The sequence below is a fragment of the Staurois parvus genome, unplaced genomic scaffold (genome assembly GCF_062004578.1).
Source record: "Staurois parvus isolate SC_StPar_1 unplaced genomic scaffold, SC_StPar_1.0 ptg000727l, whole genome shotgun sequence".
Lineage (NCBI taxonomy): Eukaryota > Metazoa > Chordata > Amphibia > Anura > Ranidae > Staurois > Staurois parvus.
Window position 1 is genome coordinate 3,344,095 of NW_028318523.1, and position 26,037 is coordinate 3,370,131.

Consider the following 26,037-nt stretch of genomic DNA (forward strand, 5'->3'; position numbering starts at 1 on the left):
ACAAAAGTAATCGTATTTTTACTGCCCACCTACAAGCAGTCATAGAGCCTCTTGTTTGAGTACACATTGGCTTCGGCTACAGTTCTTTGTAAAATGACATGCCTTTTTTGACAGACGGCTGAGGAATAGGTTTAGTGGGCAAGTGTGGCCCTCCAGCTGTTGGTGAACTACAAGTCCCATCATGCCTCTGCCTTTGGGAGTCGTGATTGTAACTGTCAGTTTTGCAATGCCTCATGGGACTTGTAGTTCTACAACAGCTGGAGGGCCACAGTTGCCCACCCCTGGTTTAGGGCAGTGGTCCATAACCCCTTTATGGCAGAGTTATGCATACAGTATCTCCCAGAAGTGAGTACACCGCTCACCTTTTTGTAAATATTTTATTATCTTTTCATGTGACAACACTGAAGAAATGACACTTTGCTACAATGTGACGTAGTGAGTGTACAGCTTGTATAACATGTAAATTTGCTGTCCCCTCAAAATAACTCAACACACAGCCATTCATGTCTAAACCGCTGGCAACAAAAGTGAGTACAGCCCTAAGTGAAAATGTCCAAATTGGGCCCAAAGTGTCAATAGTTTGTGTGGCCACCATTATTTTCCAGCACTGCCCTAACCCTCTTGGGCACGGAGTTCACCAGAGCTTCACAGGTTGCCACTGGAGTCCTCTTCCACTCCTCCATGACAACATCACAGAGCTGGTGGATGTTAGAGACCTTGCGCTCCTCCACCTCCTTTTTGAGGATGCCCCACAGATGCTCAATAGGGTTTAGGTCTAGAGACATGCTTGGCCAGTCCATCACCTTTACCTTCAGCTTCTTTAGCAAGGCAGTGGTCATCTTGGAGGTGTGTTTGGGGTCGTTATCATGTTGGAATACTGCCCTGCGGCCCAGTATCCGAAGGGAGGGGATCATGCTCTGCTTTAGTATTTCACAGTACATGTTGTCATTCATGGTTCCCTCAATGAACTGTAGCTCCCCAGTGTCGGCAGCACTCATGCAGCCCCAGACCATGACACTCCCACCACCATGCTTGACTGTAGGCAAGACACACTTGTCTTTGTACTCCTCACCTGGTTGCTGCCACACACGCTTGACACCATCTGAACCAAATCAGTTTATCTTGGTGTCATCAGACCACAGGACATGGTTCCAGTAATCCATGTCCTTAGTCTACTTGTCTTCAGCAAACTGTTTGCAGGCCTTCTTGTGCATCATCTTTAGAAGAGGCTTCCTTCTAGGACGACAGCCATGTAGACCACTTTGATGCAGTGTGCGGCATATAGCCTGAGCACTGACAGGCTGACCCCCCACCCCTTCAACCTCTGCAGCAATGCTGGCAGCAATCATACATCTATTTCCCAAAGACAACCTCTGGATATGACGCTGAGCACGTGCTCTCAACCACTTTGGTCGACCATGGCGAGGCCTGTTCTGAGTGGAACCTGTCCTGTTAAGCCACTGTATGGTCTTTGCCACCGTGCTGCAGCTCAGTTTCAGGGTCTTGGCAATATTCTTATAGCCTAGGCCATCTTTATGTAGAGCAACAATTCTTTTCTTCAGATCCTCAGAGAGTTCTTTGCCATGAGGTGCCATGTTGGACTTCCAGTGACCAGTATGAGAGAGTGAGAGCGATTAACACCAAATGTAACACACCTGCTTTCCATTCACACCTGAGACCTTGTAACACTAATGAGTCACATGACATCGGGGGGGGGAGGAGAAAATGGCTAATTGGGCCCAATGTGGACATTTTCACTTAAGGGTGTACTCACTTTTGTTGCCAGCGGTTTAGACATTAATGGCTGTGTGTTGCATTATTTTGAGGTGACAGCAAATTTACATGTTATACAAGCTGTACACTCACTACGTCACATTGTAGCAAAGTGTCATTTCTTCAGTGTTGTCACATGAAAAGATAGAATCAAATATTTACAAAAATGTGAGGGGTGGATTCTTTTATATGCAGCAGCACAGCAGGTGGGTCTTAACATCCAGTCAAGCTGTGATGTTCTTGGATGCATTCAGCACTCCTAGAACTGTGACTTATTGTCTCCAGCCTTTCACAGTTAACTACCAACAATCCTGAGCTGGTAAGACCATCTCTTGATAATTATCACTATACAAACAATCGCAGTGAAAGAATAAACAGGAGCTCTTCTACTTTCCTTCCAGCATCATGGCCCACTTGTAGGCCTGGCTTCCAATCACAGCAAGGGGATAAACCTCTGCACTTTCACATTTATGGCCCGAAGCTTACCGTTGGTCTTTGCTAGTGGTCAGAAGATTGGTCTGAAATTATGGCAGTGATATCTAGCTGTTGGAATATCCAAGTCCTGTAAGTAGCCAGGGGCTGATTCAGCTTACCAGGCTCCACCGGTAACTAAAATATCACTTTTGGGTAAACAGGTCATTTAAACTAAGAAAACTAAATGAATAGATCTCCAGCTGTGAGATTCAGCAGGATTGCTTAGCATTGTGGTTGCTTTATAGGCTCTCTGGATGACAAGGCATTTCCTTCACTTTACTGTTCCTTGACTAGTAAAAATTGACTGGTTGCCCATCACTGGCGTGTATGTATTACACTGTTTCTAATTGAAACCGAACTCTGGGCTGTTTAAATAGAAACACTATTTTGACCAGTTTCATATTAACTAAGAGAAATTTATGTTTATAGAAATCACTCATACTTCGCGTTCTGAAAGTATTCCGACCCCCTTCATGTTTTTTTATTTTGTTATGTTGCAGCCTAATACTACGGTTGTTTAAAGTGATTCTAAAGACTTATTTTTGTAAAGAAAAAATAACAAAATTCTCTATACTTACCTGCTCTGTGTAATGGTTTTGCACAGAGCAGCTCGGATCCTGCTCTTCTCTGGTCCCCCGTGTGCCCTGCTTGCTCCCAGCACACATGTCCGGTACTCACGGAAAGGTCCCGATCTCCTCTTTTGATCAGGACCTTTCCTGATCATGTGACCGCCGTGACGGCGAATCACGGCAGTCACATGACCCTAAAACCCAGCCCCGCCTTCCCGCTTCTGAAACCCTTAAAGAGCCGGGAGGCGCCGGTGTCAAGGGGTTAAACAACTGTCTTCTTTTTTTTTTTTTTGTATAATCTGCTCACCTTGAACTGCATCATTTAACTTCCTTCTTAGCAATGACTTTTAAAAATAGAGACAATCAATACAATGCATTATCACTAAAGCATAACACTGTGCTATGTATTGATTGCTCTCCTGTCTTCAGCTTTATCCCGGGCATCCTCAATCCGTGTTTGAACAGAAACTGGATATGCTATCTCCAGCCTGATTAAGTACTTCAAAGTCTGGTAACAAGCAAGGCTTGGCAGTCCTACATCCTGTTTTAAACTGGCCAGTCCTGTTGGTAGTAATTTTGCAATCGATAGGCCTGTATTAGGCTGCTTTCCCCTGTTTAAAAATATGACCCTGTTTGAAGGTGGATAATCACGTTAGGTAAACACTGTGTCCGGTTTTAAAACTGGCATTTAATAAAGCAAAGTAGGGTTTTCAAAGGATTATCCCGGTGTTTTTACTCCTGATGTGTAAAGCTATTTTAAGGACATTCTAGAATTGGGATTTTCATTGATGTTTTCCTGGACATGACTGCAGATATTGCTTTCCGGTAGTTTGGTTTCAGTACTGACATCTCATAAGTGACTCAAATATACTTTTTTGGAACTCTACATGCTCAGCTTTCAGTCTGCTTTAGTTGTGGTTAAGCCAGAGTCATCTTTTGGTAAATCTCATAACCGAATGAATGACTAAAATGAAATCAAGTTTTCAGACATCTTGTGGTATGCTTAAGATTCAAGAATTTTATTGGATAACATAAGCACAAGCTGATTTGAATTGTTAGTCCACACAAAAGACATATTTCAGCTATAGGTTTACTCATCTTGTATGTATTTGTGTATGCTGACAGTAGCTCTTTAGGCCATATGTTAACATAAAAATAAAATGTATTGTAGTACAACTTTGCAATACATATGTTATCTGTAAAAAAAAAAAAAAAGACCCTGCCAGAACAAAAAACAAAAAAATGCACCCTGCTCCTAAATCTTCATGGACCAACACAGACTGATGCCAGTTCATGCAAGACCCCTTGAAAAAACATACGGTGTGCAGGACAGCTCTGAATTTCTAATGTGTGTATAACCACACTGGACCAGTTTGTAATCTCGTATCGGTAGGGGTGATCTGGGTTTGTGTTTTCCTTCAGGTGGGTTTGTGACTAATGCAGGTGTGACGTCAGTAAGACTTGATTAGGTTTCAGTCAGCTTCATCTCCTAAAACAACGGAACGACACTCCGCAGAGTAATCTTGAATGAGTGTAGAGGCGTGCTCAGTATAATAGTTTAGGGTTTAGGAATTACAGCTCTTAAAAGTAGCCATCCCCCCTTTTTCAAGGGACCAAAAGTAATTGGACAATTGAATCAGAAGCTGTTTCTTGGCCAGGTGTGGGCTACTATTTCTTCATCAATTAAGCAGGTAAAAGGTCTAGAGTTGATTCTAAGTGTGGTATTTGCATTTGGAATCTTTTGCTGTGAACCTACATCATGCGATCAAAGGAGCTGTCCGTGCAAGTGAAACAAGCCATTGTAAGGCTTCAAAAATTAAACAAATTCATCAGAGAGATAGCAGCAACATTAGGAGTGGCCAAATCAACAGTTTGGTACATTCTGAGGAAAGAAGAACACACTGGTGAGCTCAACAACATAAAAATGCATGGACATCCATGGAAGACAACAGTGGTGGATGACCGCAGGATCCTCTCTGTGGTACAGAAAAATCCATTCACAACATCCAGACAAGTGAAGGACACTCTCCAGGAGGTGGGTGTATCATTGTCAAAGTCTACAATCAAGAGAAGACTTCATGAGAGCAAATACAGAGGGTTCACCACAAGGTGCAAACCATTCATAAGTCTGAAGAACAGAAAAGCAAGATTAGACTTTGCCAAAAAAAATCTAAAAAAGCCAGACCAGTTCAGGAAAAGCATTCTTTGGATGGATGAAACTAAGATTAATCTGTACCAGAATGATGGGAAGAAAAAAGTGTGGAGAAGGCTTGGAACAGCTCATGATCCAAAGTACACAACATCATCTCTAAAACATGGTGCAGGCAGTGTGATGGCATGGGCATGCATGGCTTCCAGTGGCACTGGGTCATTGGTGTTTATTGATGATGTGACAGAAGACAGAAGCAGCCAAATGAATTCTGCAGTGTTTAGAGACATACTGTCAGCCCAGATTCAGCCAAATGCAGCAAAGTTGATTGGACGACGCTTCACAGTACAGATGGACAATGATCCAAAACACACTGCAAAAGCAACCCATGAGCTTTTGAAAGAAAATAAGTGGAATATTCTGCAATGGCCGAGTCAATCACCTGATCTCAACCCAATTGAGCATACATTTCACTTGCTGAAGGCGAAACGTAAGGCAGAAAGACCCACAAAAGAAAAACTGAAGACATCTGCAGTTAGAGCCTGGCAAAGCATCAGAAAGGAGGAAACCTAGTCTTTGGTAATGTCCATGGGTTCCAGACTTCAGGCAGTCATTGACAGTAAAGGATTCTCAGCAAAAGATTAAAAATGAACATTTTATTTATGATTATATTCATTTGTCCAATTACATTTGAGCCCCTGAAAATGGAGGGACTTTGCATAAAAATGGTTGCAGTTCGTAAAATTTGTACTTGATATTTATGTTCAACCCCTTGAATTAAAGCTGAAAATCTGCACTTCAAATTCATTTGGATTGTTTCGTTTTAATTTATTCTGGTGGCCTACAGAGCCAAAAATATGCAAATTGTGCATGTGTTCAAATATATACGGACCTTACTGTATATGGTATAATTTTAGATCAATATTATTACTTAATGTTAGCATAGAAATAATAGTCAAGGTGATAGCTATCAGATTTTTGCCCCAGATCGATCAAAAGAAAAGGGAGTTACAGGTGATTCTCTGTAGGGTGAGTGATCCATCATAAAAATCTTGCTCATTTAAAAGCATGTTATCCTTTGATATGCATACGGCATTTAACACACTTTCCTAGGACGACCTTCTCCATGTGCTTCTTAGAAGGCTTCTACACAGAATTTCTGAAGTTTGTTTCAGCCCTCTACTCCATTCTAAAGCCTCTGTCCGATATAGTAGTTTTTGTTCCAAGGTCTTTTATCTTCACAGAGATGCCAGACAGCTGCCCCTCTCACCTACTCTATTTGATCTAGTCCTTGATCCCCTGGAAATGGCTTTCAGAAATAATTCTAACCTTCAGGCATGGAAATTATGAGCATTCATTATAAGGCATGGAAATTATGAGCATTCATTATAAGGCTCTATTCTTTACAGACAACATTCTACTTAATCTTTCCAAAGCCGTTCTTTCTACCCTCTCTAATTTGTTTTCTGTTCTCTGAATTTGGAGAAATATCTTGCTTATGTATGAATGAAGCAAAGGCCAATCTCTCGTTGTCAAGCTTGACCATCACAATCTTAATGTGCAATCTAATTACTCATTTACATGGACCTCAAAACTGCCATACTTGAGTCTACCTTTTCATAACCTTTACTTCACTTTATAGGGTGAATTACCCCCCTTTCTTCAGGAACGTATCTCGTTACCTAGGGAAAAGGCAGACCCTCTCTATCTCGTGGTTCAGCAGGATCCACGTGATAAAGATTACCTATCTTCCTAAGATATTCTTCTGCTTACTTTTTTTTCCCCAAATGATCCATGTTCCACATCTGGTTGATGTGCCCCAAGGTACAGAAGTTATGAATCTGGGTACATAACCTTATTAGATCCCTTTTTCCACTGTAACCTCCTATGGAACACATATACATTTTTGATTATATGGCAAATAGAGGCTGCAATGTTGAACATTTTTTTAGATTAGAAGAGAATGACAATATAAGAATGGAGAGCAGTTTAAAACAACTAAAACACACCATGGACAAACCGATAAGGGCATGGTGGGACATAACCACTTTAGCAAAATACGTTGTGAAGGTTGTAACACGTAGGAGACTTAAGGTTTTGGATGTACATCCTAACGATGGTCTAAATGACAGAGCCCTTATGGATGAATGGCTTCAGTTTTTCAACCAATGCAAAATGAAACTACTTAGCATGATTATACAAAGAAGAAGAGGCAACCAAAAAAATATGGAGTTAAAAATTCAGATGTTAAAATAAAACTCCTGCCTTGCATATAATCGAATGAATACAAATTAAAATCAAGGGAATTACATGAATGTATTTAAAAATTGGATATGGTTACGAAAACAAAATTAAGAAATACCACAGAGATGCAGCTGATTATAGAAATCAACAAATCTATAAATGGCAGGAGGATAAAACCTAAAGAATGATACAATCTAAGGAATCATCCATTGAGAGGTTATACAGGAAGAGTAGTGGAAACCAGTCATTCACAGGAATAGGAAACCAAACGAAGGGTAGAATGCCTGGAGGAATAATTTTGAAGGACAACAATTTAAATATGAATAATAGGTACCCCAGAAAATATGAGGAAAGCAAAGCTGTAAGGTTATCCCTATTTAATCTGTTTGAATCTTTATACAGTCTACAAAAAGAACCTGGGGGAGAGGACATGAAAACAGGGCTGCAGTTTTCAGCAAGAACTTCCAACAACAACCACCAGGGGGAAATTTCAGAAATAACATCCAAAGAGAAGGAGAGATTTGTGGTAACCTTATCCAATCCAATGGAGGAATAGGGGAACAGAAGGGATATAAGAAGGCAACAACATTGAAAATGGAAACACAATGAAAGAGAAAAACAAGAGGACACAGCAAGGGCCAGAGTAAAAAGAAAGAGAGAATTTTAGGGGAGAGACTTTTTTTAATTTGAATGGGATTACTTTTAGTAAAGATGAGTTGAAGGTGTTGGATCTGAGGTTAAAGTTTGCACCAGAGAAAAATATATAGAGAAATGTGATCCCTACATTGATGTACAAAAGTTTGTCAGGTAGGTAAATATGAAAAAGCACTATCCAGAGAGAATTTAAAACATGGATAAAAATATTGAGAAATAAGAGTATGTCCACAGAAAATTAAACAAAATTAAACATTTAATCCTGAAGTCACGGGGAATCATTTCCTAGAGGCATTTTAAAAACTTAGTGGAGGGTGATATAAAAAATGATGTTAAAAGATCCAGAAAAAGTAAGGATGTATAGGCAGATATAAAGGTGATAAAGAAGTAGAGGAACATGGTAATTTGACCAGCTGATAAGGGGGATTGGGGGTGGAATTGCAATCCTAAGTATTGAAGACCATGAGAAGTAGATGCAAAAATATTTTGGAAATGGGGAGGGGACGTATAATAAATTTATCAGGTAACCCTAGGCAGGAATATACTAAAAAGTGGAAAAGATTTGATATAAAAGGGGGAAAGGAGGGAATAATAAGTAAGGAACCTGATACCAGAAGCATTTATCGTGCTTAAAATCCACAAAAATCATGATACACCCCCAGAAAGGGGATGAACTAAAATGCCCTTAGGTGAGTATTTGGTTGTGTTTCTACAACTGTTAGTGGTCACTAATAAATCATACCAAAAAGACAGTAAGGAACTAATTTCAATATTAAAAGGCTTATCCCAGTTAATGAGAATTATGTATTTGCAACAATTGATGTTTATTCCTTTTATATACAGATATAAAGCAAAAAGATGTGCTCAGAGCTGTGAAATGGGTGCTAGAAGGTTAGGGCTGAAACAAAAACAAATAGATTGCATTCTAGAAGGATTGGAATTATCTATGAGTAAGAACTATATTTGGTATGATAGTGAATACTATGGGCAGATCAAGGGAGTAGCTCTGGGGTGCAAAGTATACACCCAGTGTGGCTAACCTCTTCATGAGTATGTGGGAGGAGGTGATGATATGCAATAAAGAATGGCCAGAACTCAAATTTTACAAAAGATTTATAGACCATATTATAGTAATATGGGATGGCCTAGTAGAGACTTTAGAAATATTTGTGAAAGGATTAAACAATAATCCATATGACATTTCCTTCTCAGGTGGATGGAATAGAGAAAAGGTAAACTTCCTAGGCTTGGTAATTATCAAATCTCAGGGTTAATTCTGTACCAAAACCTTTTTCAAGGATACGGACAGAAAGAGTTATGTAATATCATCTAGCTGTCATCCACGGTGGATCCATAATATCTCAAAACTGCCAATGATGCATATTAAAAGGAACTGTTGACTTGCAGAAGGACTGAGGAACAAGCTTATTCTCAAGTCTTTTTATTAAGATCTCAAAGGTGTCAGTTGAAAGAAATTAAGAAATCTATGGGAAAAATGGATAGGAATCAAATACTACAGAAATAGAACAAGAGATATGAGGACCAAGGTCTTGCTTTTATAACAGATTTTAATCATCAATATAGGGAAATAGGAAAAATAATAGAGCAACACTGGCCAATACTTTTTACAGATAAAACATTTGTTATACTCCCCCAAAAAAGCATATTTTATTTATAGGAGGGTACTAGCTATTTGAACAAGAATGCTACATATTTTTTTGTGGGAGGTTAATGTGTGATTAACCTCCCACAAAAAAAAAAACACATTTTTAGATCAAATAGGGTTTTTTTAGGCAAAGGAGGAGTGGCCTGTGAAAAACAATAGCTAACCAAGAAAGGGAAACTATTTCATATCCAAAAGCACACAGCAGCTTTATAATATGAAGAGATGTATTTCATGCGACAGGATGTTTGTATCATATGTAATGGAGTGCCCTTGTGGGTTACAATATGTAGGAAGGAGCATGGGAAAATTGTCATAATTGAGACACCAGGGGCCTAATATTTTATGGTATTGACAGAATTTTTCAAAACTGGAGGGGTACAAATTTCAAAAAGGCTATATCGCAGAACCCGGTGGATTTATGAGCTAGGGCACTTTTAAGAGGATATATATATTTAAACTTTTTGATGTACCTAATAATGGCACAGTACAAATCCTTAATATTAACTTTAATTTTTAGATCTCATTTATAGTGGCCCAAAGAAATTTGAACATTGATTTAATGTACATTCTCCTTAATAATTTAGTGGTTTTGCATTTTCACTTTATACTCCCTTATCAGCAGATATTTATTTAAGCACAAGATGGCGATAGGAAAATCCCAACTAGGCTGACTGTTACTTCCGCAGATGTCCACTAGAGGGCAAATAGAGGAAATTGCATGTAATGTAGCCAATCAGGAATATATATTGTGGAGTCATAAAAATGGCAGGGGTGGCACGGGAAGCACCTTCCCTTGACGATGTCCAATGAAGGTGAAACGCGTTGAGTAGGCCAACTACAGAAATTTGAAAAAGGGAGTTTGTAAAAATGTGAAAGTCCTAAAAAAGTTTACAGGAACAGGTGGTGAAGAAATATATTCTAATGGGTACACCTTTTCTGTCTAATAAGGGATACCAACTCACAGAGATCTCCTCTTCCTGTAGTCTCTCTGGGGCAGAAAGTAAAGGTAAATCTCCCAGGTGGGATGCACACAGAAACAACCTGAAAGGGGTCATGGCAATCCTTACACTATACAAAAAAAAAAAGTTTTGCTTTGCATACAAGCTTTGCAGTAATAACTCAAAATGTGTGATTGTTGAAATTACACTATAGAATATTTTTAAAAGTGTCTTTTACTTTTGGTTTGTTGTAGGTTTTTGAGCCTCGTGAGTGGAAGTGCCGATGAAATCGGAACAGAGACAATTCAGAAGCAAATTACTGAATTTGTCCAAAGAGAAGGAGTTGATAAGTTATCCGAGAAGCTGAAGACAACTGTTCTCACATTGCAGCTAATTATTGATGGTCTATGCCAACCTGAAGGCTATGACATTCGCACAGGTATGGTATAGATTGCTAATTTCAGCATACCTGTGGTAAGAATTTACAATGCTTAATGAGGCTGAGAGTTTGCCTAAATGGGCATTGTGACAGATTCCTCTAAAAGAACAGAAACCACCTGCTGGTATGTATGTTTGCTGCACTATTCTGTCACTCCATTTCTTTTCCTGAGCCACTAGCTCAGGTCCTTCCACTTAGAGGGAAGCTTGTGACTTCCACCTTAGGTTGCAGTGCTGAGACCTAAGCAACCAATCACCAGGCCTAAACAATGACACATGTGGAAGTAGTCCTTAACCCTATGTAAGTGCCAACACTATCCAACGTGGACATTATACAATGTTAGGATTCCTGGTTGCAGTGAACAAGCAAAGCACATCGTTCTTTCAAGAGAATGCGATGGTCTATCTAAAGCAGGCAAAACATATTGCAATATTATTTATGCTACCACAGCAGCCAGTCCTTTGTCTTCTTAGTTGTATCTGGTATGTTCCTTTTGCTCCTCCTAGTTTTGGTGCTAGTTAGTACATTCTTTAGCTAGATACTCCTTGCTTCTTTCTGTTGCTCAGTTGTTAGTTTTACTTTCTAAGCAGAGACAAGGCTTAAAGTAGAAGTAAAGGCTAATAATGCTGCGTACATTTTTTTGCATTGTGCATCACAGGACACACAAATGGGTTGATTCTTGGAACATTTGGTTATGCTGCACAAATAGCAAAGCTGCCTGCCTGGTCCCTCCCACTCCCTCGTCCCATTGAAGGGGCACCCCCAATTCTTTAAGTGTGGGATATCTTTTGGCCTTTGTGGGCATTTAGGACATCTGGGTCTGGAACATTGTGTCCTGGAGTTTTGCGTCTTTCCTCCTCCACACTTCATACAGTGAAATGTGCTTATAGCACCCAACAAAAGAGTGACTATGCACCAGACTTGTTATGATCACAATAGGTTATCTCCCCTGGTCCAGAACTGGATTTTTTGGATATTATTCCAATCTTTTCACTGCGCTAAACCCTGTTCTGGACCTGAGCTTCTTGAACAAATTTCTGTAAAAGGTTCGGTATGGAATCTCTCCAATCAGCTATTGCTTCCCTCCATCAGGAGGATTTCGTGGCCCTGGTGGACATCAAAGATGCCTTCCTGCACATTGCCATTTTGCCACCTCAACAACATCATCTGTGTTTTGGGTAGGGCAACAACTTTTTCAGTTAGTGGATATGCCCTTTGGTCTTGTCACAGCACTATGGATGTTCACCAAGGTGCTAACTTAGGTGCTTCTTCAGAGAATGTTTATTCTGGGGTATCTGGACCATATGTTCCTGCTGGAGCAGTCAGCAGGCTGACTAGCGGTCATTGTACAAAAGACAGTACAGACCCTACAGAGTTTCCTCAATCTTTAAAAGTTGATGTTAGATCTCTTGCACCACCTGTAATATTTAGACCTTGTCCTGAACACAGCCCTGACACACATACTGTATTTGCCCAAGAAAAGCTTTGAATCCTTAGATCCAAGGTGCAGGATCTTCAGTCCTTGCCTCATCCCTCAGTTCACATATGCATAGGGTACTGGGTTTGATGGTGGCTTCCTCTGAGACAGTGCCATATGCCCAGTTTCATTCCAAACTGTTGCAACTCAACATTCAGACAGCATGAGACAATTGGGCTCAGTTCCTGGATCTACTCATCCATCTGATGAAGCGAGACCATGATGGCGCTTTGATTGTTGGTTGTCTAGTCCAACAATAGAATTGGGAAAGTCCTTTTTTCTAATGGTGTGGAAGGCACTGGGGTTCAGAGGAAGCTCGGTTGACTATCGATGTCCTGAAGGTGATTTGGGTTTCTATTCAGCACTGGAACCCATTGCTTCGGGGGCTGCCAGTCAGGGTTCAGTCCAACGCTGCCATGGTGATGGCTTACATTAATAATCAAGATGGCACCAAAACTTGGGTCACTTTTAGAGAAGGAGCTCATTCTGACTGTCGTCACTGCAAATTTCTTTGTGCTGAAAATTGGCAAGTGGACTTCGTAACATCTGCATCTCTACCAAGAATTTTTCCAGACTCCAGTGGGGTACACCTTACATACACCTTTTATTTGTCAGTACGACCTGGGATTCTTTGGCCTTTGCAATGAATGCCCTTGTGATTCAGAGGGGTAAGCCAAAAAACCTCTTTCTTACCCAAGGTGGTCTCTGCCTTCCTTCTTAACCAGAACATTTTTAAACATGATTTTGTCTTGCCTCTAAGTATCCCATGGATTATTTTTTATTGTATTTTTGAAATATGTATATCAATTCTATATGTTACAAAGTGATTACTTGTAATAACTAGTAGGCAAACTAGTTCAGTTCTCAAAATTATAACCCCCATTTTGCTCTGCAACTGGTACACATTAGTATTATTGAGTATAAAGTAATGGATAGATATCCTATATAATTATACAGAATGTTTTGTAACTTTTGGAAGTGTGTCCTAAGTGTATGTCTTTCCCCATGGAGACAGGCCTATTTACATTGCCTTTGTAGCTACTGTATCATAATGTATACAGGGGTATTTGTCTTTCCTATATACAAAGGGATCTTCTCAGCAGCGCAGTTTGGAGTAAAGTCATTTTTCAGGAGAAGCTTCAAACGGAACATGACCTTACACAAAATAATAATTCCTATTTTAATACCGGCCTTGTAGGTTTACACCATCTCCTCTTCTTCTGAACCTTTACAAAGATTTTGATTGAAGAGACAGCTGAGAAGTGTATTTCTTTTTCTCGATCGGGCTCATAAATCACGCATTTATCAGATTGTACGCCGAGTCCTCCCCAGGAATAACATTTACTTCTAGAAGTATGCCCTGTCATGATCTAACCGCAGTCTTCCCTGCATCTCTGGTGGCTGTGTTTAATAAGTGCGCGTTTTCTTGATTCACAATTTATACGCTATATAATTTATTTTCAGATTTGAATTCATTTCCTGAATACGCGGTCGCCTGACCACAAAAATGAGTCATTTCACAGCACAACCTTCTCGCCTGGTCTCTTATTATTTGGCTTTCTTTACAGCTGCTCCCTGGATGGCTACAAAGGCTTTTTTCTTTCACAGAATTTATGATCACTATTGTGCCGGCATTAATATTCGATTTCTGCTAAGGGGAAATGATGTTGGCTGAAAAGAAATTATTTTTCAGCAATGTGACGGCCTCTAATGCACTTTCTCATTTATGTTGAGATTATAATACGATGTGTTGCTGCTTCATCTAGCCCTTTAATATTACATATTACCTGTATTTTAGTGCAAAAACAAAAAGTACTGCTATATGGGCAGGTGATTAGCAAAGTAGACAAGGTTTTTCATTTTCTAAAGGAATAGAGACTGCTCACGTAGCAGAACTGTCAATCAATTTTCCAAAGCGTTTTAGAAACACCCAACATTCCCATTTAGACAGGATCAGGATTATTGTGGTGGGATCCCATTTTTGGAGTACCTAAGACATAGAAATAAACCAGAGAATGACTAAGCTCAATTTATAAATAACTTTAACTTTTGATTTGAAGGAATTTTAAATAATCTGATGCACAGAATTTTGGGATATTGGTAATATTGATAAAAACTTTGGTTATCCACTTGAGAATTAAATATTATTTTAAACTACTTCACCCCCCCCCCCTTCCCATCCACGCCAATTTTCAGATTTCCGTTCTGTCACCCTTTGAATAACAGTTACTCAGACATGCAACACTGTACCCAAATTAAATTTTTATCGTTTACTTTTACTTTGGTGGTGTTTAATCACCACTGTTTTTTTTATTTTTTTGCTATATAATAAAATATCAAAACTTATAAACATTTTTTTTTTTTTCAAAAACCTTTTTTTTTTTAATTTTTCTTTTTACATACTGTGACCAGAATAGTGCAGTGTTACCATAGTGACACTGTACTACTCTGGGGAGGTGATCAGGATATTTTCCCACACTATGATTGCTTATAACTATGAACATCACTGTTATAAACAGTTATATTTGTTAATGGAATCCATTCATATGCCATTATGTACAGTTATCATAGCTGTCATTGGGCAGAACTATCACATGATACGGGTGCGCTGTGATTGGCACTGTCTGGACAATGTGATCACTATGACCAATCACAGAGGTCACAGTAATACATATTGAATGGCTATGAATGAGAGCCATTCATTTGTGTACATTGATATATGAGCGCTGTAATTGGTCACAGCGATCACATGGTACCGGGGCCAGCCCAGTACAGTGAGCTGTCATTCGCTGTGTGCACCAGACACAGTGGGTAACAGATCAGTCTGCAGGGAACGGTCTCTTACTCCTCCCCATGACATGTGGAAATGTTGTGTGGCCCTTCCTGGTGTGCCAAGGAAGTTTTTTTCTTATATTTTTCTTGATGTTTAGGCATCAAAAGTGCAATAAGTGTTGAACAAGAACTCCTGGATTTTCAGAAATTAAAAATATGCTAGTTTATGAAGAGTTAAAATGGTATTAAACCCAAAACATAAAGTTTATTATATTGCAGCATACCAGTCATTAGATGTGGTGGCTGTATTCGTTTTCTTTTCTTTGGCTTTTTTCCCCTTTGTTTTCAAATGGTGATCTGGCCAGTAACACACCTCCTGTATTAGGCCTGGTTCACACCTATGCAGGTTGCAGTTGATGCATTTTCCGGTTTTGCATTTTTTCACACACTTTTTCATGTGTTTTGCATTTTTGGGAAGTGCCTGTTGTCTTGCAGGAGAAATCATCAAAAACACTGAAGACATGCATAAAAAAGGCAAGCACTGCATTTTTTATGTGTTCCCCCTGTGTTCCCATTGAAGCCTATGGAACCATAAACGCAACCTGCTGCAGGAAAAAAAGTTCCTGACCCTTTCCAAAAAACACATCGGTGGAAAACTCACAGATGTGAACGTGACCCATAGGAAACAATGGTAAATGGACTTTAGTGTGTTACTGAAAAAATGAAAATGCAGTGAACTAATGCAGCCATAACATCGAAGAATTTGTAAGCTGCAATATAATATTTGCTTTTGGGTTTATTACTCCAATGAGTCCAATATGGTGTATTGAATTCTCTCTTTTATTTACTATTTTCATTCTTATCACATTCTGGGAGTACAGCTATTGCTATATTTTCGAGGCTGACAAGAGATTTCTGTTACACAGCATCTGCTCTGCATGACCCTCCCCTCCTCTGTCCATTCACAGAATATTTTGGGTTTTTTTTGTTTACAAACGTTTTTATTCAGAGATAGACTGCAAAAATCGCTCAACTTCATGAGGTATAACATACATCAAGAAAGAGGCACATAGATAATAAACAGTAATATAAAACACAATCATAGAAAAATAAAGATCAAGTACATGAAAAAAGTAGGCAGCAAGATAGGCAGAACAACCATATAACCAACGAGGATTCAATACAAATCAGTCTATGATAGACCAGTGGGTGTCAATGTGTTTTCCAACCATCCCATTTTCCATTGAGTAAATGCATCCTATCCAACAATGTATATTGAATACGTTCCATAAGCATGACCATATCAATTCTCTGCAAAACAGAGGCCAAAGGGACCACTGGTAACTTCCAAAGAAGGGCAATGGCCCATAGGGTAGAAACACAGATAGTGTGAATTAGCCTCATTAAGTTGGCTGGGATCCCCGAAATGGAAATGCCCAACAAACAAATCTGCAGAGATAAATCCACCAGAGAACTAGCTAAGGCAGAGGCCACTTCAGAAATCCTACGTCAGATCAAGGATAGACCAGGACAGGCCCAAAACATATGCACAAGGTCACCAGCAAGCCACAACCCTAAAACAGAGGTGCAACGTTCCTGGAAACATGACATGTAGTCTAGAGGGGGTATAATACCAATTGTTTTTTGTGAATGGATTGGGCAAGAAAAGGGGCAAGTAGAGTGGTTGCAAAGGACTCTACAGCTGCAAAATCGGTAACCTGAAGGTCACAGTTTAGAGTACCTGTAGTATGAGGTGGCATACACCTTGTTTGACTTAACCCCTTATGAGCCAGCAGGTTTTTAAAAATGCTGCAATTCCTGGAGTTCTAACAAATGTATACGTTGCTCACACATACTTACAGTATTTTCTGGCGTATAAGACTACTTTTTATACTTAAAAATATACCCCAAAAATTGGGGGTCGTCTTATACGCGGGGTATAAAATGTGAACCTTGAGTTTAGGTCAAGCTGGCTGGATGTGCAGTAAAGTACATACAGTATACCGTGCTGAGCCAAGCTGGCTCAAAACAAATGTCCCTATGACAGATTAATCTGTCAGCCCGCTGGATGTGCGGTAAATACATTATACTGCGCTGAGCCAAGCAGTTTCAAAACGTACCGGTACGTCCCTACTGTAATCAGCCCAATGGATGCGTGTATGTACGATAGCTGCGGCTACATACAGTATACACTGGGCCAATCATGGCGAGTGATGTATTCTACTAATGAATACAAAGCCTGCTCGGATTGGCTGAGTCAGAGAGGTGGGCTGATGATGTCACAACCTCAGCCAAGGCTTTGTATTCATTAGTAGAATACAACGCTCGCCATGATTGTCCCAGCGTATACTGTATGTAGCCTTAGCTACCGTACATACACACATCCAGCGGTCTGATTACCGTAGGGACGTACCGGTACGTTTTGAAACAGCTTGGCTCAGCGGGCTGACAGATTAATCTGTCATAGGGACATTTGTTTTGAGCCAGCTTGGCTCAGCGCGGTATACTGTATGTACATTACTGCATATCCAGCAGGCTGTATATACACTGTATACTGTATGTAGCCGAAGCTACCGTGTTACCGCACATCCAGCGGTAACCATCTGATTTGGAATTTGATCCATATGATGACTGTCTTACAAATGTATCACAAGATGTCATTCATGAACTTATGATGTCAGAGGATGAACATGAGGATTTTGAAGGATTTTAAGTACCGGTAAGTCATAACCATTTCAAATAAAAAATCTAATGTTTTTAAATGGTGTTACCTCGGAAGGGGGGTAGTCTTATAGCCCAAAACCTATGTTTTAACTGGAAAATTAGGGGGTCGTCTTATACACCCAGTCGTCTTATATGCCGGAAAATACGGTACTTTTTGTAACTATATTTGTGGAACAAAATAAAAAAAAATACAGTACACTGTAAAAAGAATTATCTATTTTAACTGTTCTTGCAATGCATTAGTTTTGAACCTATGCAAAATACAAAGTAACATTTATTACTAAAATATGATCTATATAGAGGAACGCATTTGTAATGTTGATGAAAATGAATGATGTAAAATCATGAGGTAGAAGTTTATCTAACAGGATTTAGTCATATCCTTTCACCGCGATCATATATTGTTCTTATGTAATAAAGGATTTAGCTGCACTGATTTAAAAACTCTTCATTTTTCAGAGTTTGATAAAACCGATTTCAAGACCAATATCGTCTGCATTGAAGACCTGAAGGTTGGAACTGTCCTTACTGGGAAGGTTGAAAATGCTACATTGTTTGGAGTTTTTGTGGACATTGGAGTAGGAAAAGCTGGTTTAATACCTATGCGATATATAACAGAGGATAAACTCTCCAAGGAGAAAAGACGGAGAAGTCTTGGGCTTGGACCAGGAGAGCGAGTAGAGGTTCGAGTTATAAGTATTGAGATTCGACAGTCGAGAATTACGCTTGAACTTTTGCGTGTTTTAAAATGATATTTGGTGGACTCAATAGGTGCACTCGGTTCTGTTTTTACATTCGAAGTGCCTTTATATGTTTTTTGTATCCCCAGTCCGGGAATAAATAGATACAAAACAGGTTTTGTTAGTAATATTTTTTTTTCACATCATCTCCAGACTGTTCTGATTATGTTTTAGTTTTTTTTTAATACAGTATATGTTTTAGTTCTTTTAATAATAGTGGAAGACCGTAATACTATTAATTTTGAAATGTATGCAGATAAAGATGAACAATGCAAACACATATTTTAATTAATTTCTAGACTGTGAAACTGGGCAATACGTTAAAGGATTTGGCATCTATACTTCCACATCATCTTAGGTTTATATATAACAAGGCATCAGATCTATCCCTTTAGGGTTCTCATTATTCGATCCTTTTTGTAATTGAGTTCTCAGTGACCCCCCCCCCCCACGTGGGTTCGGTTGCTCGAGTATGTAACTTTCTTTTCTTTTTCATACCTATGAAACTCAAACAGATTTGCAAAAAAAAAAGTAAGTGCCAACACTGTGGAACACATTGGTGAAGAATTTATAGATCCCTCTAAACATCCCACCTTTATGTTTCTGGATCAGAAAGGGGTTTTTTCATGAGGGAAATACTTTACCTGTAGAGATGTATGGCAGAATATTAAGAAATGGAAAGAATGTATGGCATCTGCCACAGGTAAAATAATATGATATTAAAGATTTTGTCTAGTGCAACTCGGAACGTGTAATATGAATGTTGGAGTGCCCTTGCGGGCTTTAATACGTGGGTCGCACATCTAGGACTCTGGAAATACGTATGAGGGAACATATTTATAACAATAAAAAAGATTACACCAAACATAGTGTCTCAAATCATTTCAGGTCACATCACAGCCGTGATCCTGGTGGATAAGAGTTTTGGGAATTGGAGAAGATTAAAAAACAGTGGAGAGGGGGCAATTTTGTGGTACAACAGAGTAGTATGATACTGAAGTTTTGGTCCAGAGTGGTTTGAATATAGAATTTGACCTTAACTGTTTTAAAAGTGATGCTTTGTGCATCACTGATAAAACTGAGTCTGTGACTTACATTATGGGAGTTTATGTGTAGGTACTATAGTTTGTAACATTTTAGCCCATTAGGTATACTGTATATGTTGCGCATTCTGCATTTATAGTTACCAGTTTAGTTAGTTGTGTATGTGTAGATATGAGATTATAGATTACATGGGATCTATATATAGTAGTAGTTGAGTTGAGATTTTTTTCATGAAAGTTTTTTCAGTTAAGTATATCGTTTTAATTTGGGACTCTGCACACCTATTTGTTTTATTTACAGGAGTGTGTGAATCACATTGTTGTTCTAGCTCCTAATTAGTGGATATGATTGAACATAGCTGTGTGGGGATTTATATATTTTATTTCTGTACAACTGTTTAATGAATGACATTCTTTCCTTAACAAAACTGATCAGAAGATTCAACACAAATAAATCAGAGATTTACAGAGTTTGCTAAAACTGATTTCAAGACCAATATTGCCTGCATTGAAGACCTGAAGTTCTTCCTGGGAAGGTGGAAAATGCTACAATGTTTGGAGTTTTGTGGACATGTCGAAAGAGCTGGGTTATTTGGCTTGAGATTTAATATAACAGAAGAAAAAACTCTTCTAGGAGAATAGACGGCATACTTCTTGGGCTTGGACATGGAGAGCATGTAAAGGTTCACTTCCTATATTGTGATGTTTGGCAGTCATGATTTACCCTTGAACTTAAAATGATAGTAGTTTGACTCAATGAATGCACTGAGTTCTGTTTTTTAGATATGAAATTCTATTATATGTTTTTTTGTATCCCCAATCTGGTAATAAATTGATAAGAAAAAGGTTGTTTTAGTAATTGTTCTTTCACATGCACTATTTTATTTTCAATTTACTGCAGCAGCCACTGATCCTTATCTTATCCTTTGCTTTCCAGGGCTCCTTTCACTATTGTCCTCTTCATAAGACCAGTGGTCACTATGACTTTCATTCCCTGGAGGCCACCAGTCACATAACCTCCCCTTGTTAGTTCTATTACATAAGCAAGGCCAGGAGACTCCAGGTCTGTCCAGCCAATTTACACCTACCTGCCGTCTTCTCTACCGCCGTCTTGTCTACTGCCGGTGGTGATGTCGCAAAAGTAATTTTTTGAGGCAGGAAAGACTAGGAGCATGAAGAGCAAATTGTTGTGACATTTGTCTCTGTGATTCTTCTACATAGCCTTGACATTCCTGCACTTTGTAGGCAAACATGATGATGTCACGAACTTCTTTTTTTAGATAGGAATCTCATCATGTCTAGTTCAACATCATACATTTAGAAGGACTGCAGTGGGTAGAAGATGAGAACACACAGAATAATCTACAGGGGATCTAAAGCGGGAAAGAAACTGAAAAAGAAAGTTCTGAGGGAAAGGCTTTTATAATTCTAATTCTGTGACATTGAACAGAGGTATTAAAGATTGAAAACATGCACCCAAAAATAATTTTGAATACATTTAATATACATTTGTATATTGATCATGAATACATCAGAATGTTAAATATAAAGAAAATGTGTCTGTCAGACGTAAGTCTTTTCAATTGGGCTAATTATCACTATATCTTTACATAGTTAGTCTGGCGGAAAAAAGGCAAAAGTCCATCCAGTTCAACCATGCAAAAAAAAAAAAAGTTCTAATCCTATACCCACAGTTGATCCAGAGGAAGGCAAAAAAACCATCAAAGCATGATCCAATTTGCTCCTTCTGGAGAAAAAAATCCTTCCTGATCCCCTGAGAGGCAATTGGACATTCCCTAGATCAAAATTACTTATAAATGTTAGTATCCAGTTATATTCTGTGTATCTAGGAAATAATCCAGGTCTTTTTTAAAGCAATCTACTGAGCTGGCCAGAACCAACTTTTGAGGGAGTCTATTCCACATTTTCACAGTTCTTATTGTGAAGAAACCTTTCCATATTTGGAGATTAAATCTCTTTTCCTCCAGACATAAAGAGTGCCCCCTTATCCTCTGTGATGACCTCAAGGTGAATAGCTCTACACCGAGTTCACTATATGAACCACTGATGTATTATACATAAAATATAAAAGATGCGGCGCTATATCACAAGTATTAAACATCCAAGATATCAATAAAGTGGTTAAGTGACTAATGTGATCCCAAACATATATATTATACATGTTGATCATATCCCCCCTTATTCTTCTCAATAGAGAATAAATTCTGTTCCTCTAATCTTTCCTCATAGCTGAGCTCCTCCATGCCTCGTATCAGTTTAGTTGCCCTTCTCTGTACTTTCTCCAGTTCCCCAATGTTATTTTTGTGAATTGGTGCCCAAAACTGAATTGCATATTCCAGATGAGGTCTTACTAATGATTTGTATCGGGGTAATATGATATCTCTCTCTCTGGAGTCTGTACCTCTTTTAATACAAGATAGGATTTTGCTTGCTTTAGAAACAGCAGCTTGGCATTGCATGCCATTATTAAGCTTGTGATCTACCAGAACCCCCAGATCCTTCTCCACCATTGATTCCCCCAGTTGTACCCCCCTTGTATGTATGATGCATGCATATTCTTAGCCCCCAAGTGCAGAACCTTACATTTATCAACATTAAACCTCATTTGCCACATAGTTGCCCAATTAAACAGTGCATTGAGGTCAGCTTGTAAATTAGAGACATCCCGTAAGGACGTTATTCCACTGCATGATCTTTTAGCCAGTTTTCTATACATTTATATACCAATTTTTCCAAGCCTGTAGACTTTTCCTTACACATTAGCAGTGTGTGGGTAACTGTCAAACGCTTTTGCAGAATCCAAGTATACCACGTTCACCGCCACCCCTCTGTCCAAGTATACCACGTCCACCGCCACCCCTCTGTTCAGTATACCACGTCCACCGCCACCACTCTGTCCAAGTATACCACGTCCACCACCCCCCCCCCCTGTCCAAGTATACCACGTCCACCACCGCCCCTCTGTCCAAGTATACCACGTCCACCGCCGCACCTCTGTCCAAGTATACCACGTCCACCACCGCCCCTCTGTCCAAGGTTTTGCTCACCTCCTCATAAAAAGAAATCAGATTTGTTTGACAAATTCTGTCTTTTATGAATCCATACTGTCTGTTGGTTAAAATATTTTTTTTCCAGCAAGAACTCATCTATGTGGTCTTTTATTAAGCTCTCCAGTATCTTCCCAACTATAGAAGTTAAACTAACAGGTCTATAATTACTTGGTAAAGATTTTGACCTCTTTTTAAATATTGGCATCATCCAGTCCAGGTGCTTTATTCACCCTTATTTTGTCTAAATATTTTTGGATCATATCAGTTGTGAGCCAATGTGGATCATCTGGAGCTGTGTCAATACCGTACCCATTATGGACAAGAGCTCCCCCATGCTCCTTTGTATACACAGAGCTTTATATTTAATGGTTTAGATAATCACTGCACACTCAATCTATGGAATCGGGGCAATCAATTTAAAGAGGTATATAGTCAATACTTTGTAGAACCACCTTTTACTGCAATTACACCTGCAAGTCTTTTTGGCTATGTCTCCACCAGCTGTGCACATCTAGAGAGGGAAATTTTTGCCCATTTTTCTTTGCAAAATAGCTCAAGCTCTGTCAGATTGGATGGAGAGCGTCTGTGAACAGCAATTTTCAAGTCTTGCCACTGATTTTCAATTGGATTTAGGTCTGGACTCGGATTGGGCCATTTTAACACATGAATATGCTTTGATCTAAACCATTCCATTGTAGCTCTGGCTGTATGTTTAGGGTAATTTTTCTGATGGAAGGTGAACCGCCCCAGTCTCAAGTCTTTTGCAGACTCTAACAGGTTTTCTTTTAAGATTGCCTTGTATTTGGCTCCATCCTTCTTCCCATTAACTCTGACCAGCTTCTCTTTCCCTGCTGAAGAAAAGCATCCCCACAACATGATGCTGCCACCACCATGTTTCACGATTGCGATGGTGTGTTCAGGGTGATGTGCAGTGTTAGTTTTCCGCCACACACAGTGTTTTGCTTTTAGGCCAGAAAGTTAAATGTTGGTCTCCTCTGACCAGAGCACCTTCTTCTACATGTATCCCACATGGCTTCTCGCAAACTGCAAATGGAACTTCTTATGGTTTTCTTGCAGCAATGCCTTTCTTCTTGCCACTCTTCCATAAAGGCCAGATTTGTGGAGTGCACGACTAATAGTTGTCCTCTGGACAGATTCTCCCACCTGAGCTGTGGATCTCTGCAGCTCCTCCAGAGTACCATGGCCTTCTTGGCTACTGCTCTGATTAATGCTCTCCTTGCCCGGCCTGTCAGTTTAGGTGGCCGACCATGTTTTGTTAGGTTTGCAGTTGTGCCATACTCTTTCCATTTTCAGATGATGGATTGAACAGTGCTCTGTGAGATGTTCAAAGCTTGAGATATTTTTTCATAACCTAATCCTGCTTAAACTTCACAATTTTATCCGTGATCTGTCTGGTGTGTTCCTTGACCTTCATGATGCTGTTTGTTCTCTAATGTTCTCTAACAAACTTCTGAGGGCTTCACAGAACAGCTGTATTTATACTGAGATTAAATTACACACAGGTGGACTCTATTTACTAATTAGGTGTCTTCTGAAGGCAATTGGTTCCACTAGATTTTAGTTAGGGGTACTAGAGTAAAGGGGGCTGAATACAAATGCACACCACACTTTTCAGTAATTTATTTGTAAAACATTTTGAAAACCGTTCATCGTTTTCCTTCCATTTCACAATTATGTGCCACTTTGTGTTGGTCTATCACATAAAATCCCAATAAAATACATTTATGTTTTTGGTTGTAACATAAAAAAAATGTGGAGAATGTCAAGGGGTATGAATACTTTTTCAAGGCACTGTATAAACATGCAGTGTTTTTTTGTTTGTTTTTTTTAACTGATCTAAATGCAGCTCATAGTTTTTAATGTGCCTGTAAACACAGGTGGATAAACTAGCTCTGCATATAGATCAGTTTAAAAAAGTTACAAAAATGTATTTTGCCAGTCAGTATTTTACACACAAATATATGCTTACACTACACCACCTTGACAAAAACAAATTTTGATTATTCATGTATTTTAACCTCAGGGGAGGTTTTTGAAGATGGACTTTAATGGTGTCACTAAAAGTTTACAGTTGATATAAAAATATATATAAATGTATTCATACAAAAAAATTAAAATTCATGTGCTTACATACATAATAGTTTAACATTAAGATATATGTCCTCCATATGTAGCAGCAGAGACATACTGCACCCCCCCACATATATAACAAAACTCCCCTCATCTTCCAGGCCAATAAATTGTTGATATATATATACACCAAAACAAACTTTGACATAGAAGATGGCTTTGACCAGGAGTCAAAACCTCAATGCATGGGGTCCCCGCTTCTTCAGGATGAAATAGGGAGATCAAAAATTCTGAAATGAAACAATATAACATAAAATTAAACACCCATTAAAAAAAACACATAAATATTACAACCATATAGAAATAATTGATGTACCTGTTCACCTGATTGCTACCTGTGCACCAGTAGGACCACAAAGAAAAGAGGAGCCAAACCTGGGAATTCCCGGAGGCCTGGGGACAGAAATCAGTACTAGGGGGAAAGCACAGATGGCGAGTAAAATAAATATACAAATGTGCAGTATAATATGATATTGGGAATGGTGTATCATGTGACTATGACTGTGAAAGTCCTTTAATAAGACTTTGCACTTGTCCTAAGATACAAAGCAAGTCCTGGTTCTGTGCATTCAGCAGAGTCTAACTAAAAAGCAAAGTTGCTGTCAAGTCTTTGTAGGTATTCCTTCTTGTTAGTAAAACTAGAGCTGCCAACTATGGTTGCAGTCCCCTTTTTTGGACCTTAAGCGGGTGTTGACAAAAATGACTTCACCAATCATCCGGTGTAAGGTGTGGCTGCTGGGATGTCACTGTGTTTACAATCATGCCACAGATCCAATTTTCTTTAGGTAATAATATCTCTTAATACCTACAGGTTACCGCTTGCTAACTAGCATATTATTGCCCAGCATTGAATTACTTTTGAAATTGGTATAAATGACAAGTTTCAGATGTCCACTTTGCTTAGCATGGTTAATGTGTCTAGTTGGCTCCCCGTATTGTTAAATATAAGGGTGTTTAGACTTAAAACGTTACTAAATAACTGTGGGAGGTAAATATGTCCTTATTCTGGATGTACTGTTATTGTCTCATGAGTTCTGAAATACCCTGAAGTTGTTGATAGTACAAAGACAGAAATGTGTATTGCTAAAGACTCCAGCTGAGGTATTTATGATTAGATGCTCTGGCAATATTTTTCTGGGATGTTCAAGCTTGC

At 39.1% G+C, this 26,037-nt stretch overlaps 1 protein-coding gene across 2 annotated transcripts in view; it reads left to right on the forward strand.

Annotated features, from left to right (window-relative positions):
• Window positions 1-19,484, forward strand: part of SRBD1 (S1 RNA binding domain 1) — a 275,758-nt gene extending 256,274 nt beyond the window's left edge. The window contains exons 21-22 of one of the 2 annotated variants that reach the window (XM_089653922.1): window positions 10,722-10,906; window positions 18,339-19,484. In XM_089653922.1, the coding sequence (XP_089510048.1) occupies window positions 10,722-10,906; window positions 18,339-18,631 (478 nt within the window). In that variant the 3' untranslated portion in view covers window positions 18,632-19,484. Of the gene's footprint in view, window positions 1-10,721; window positions 10,907-18,338 lie in introns of those variants that run through there. The other variant, XR_016306420.1, reaches the window with a different exon arrangement.
• Window positions 19,485-26,037: the final 6,553 nt, after the last annotated feature.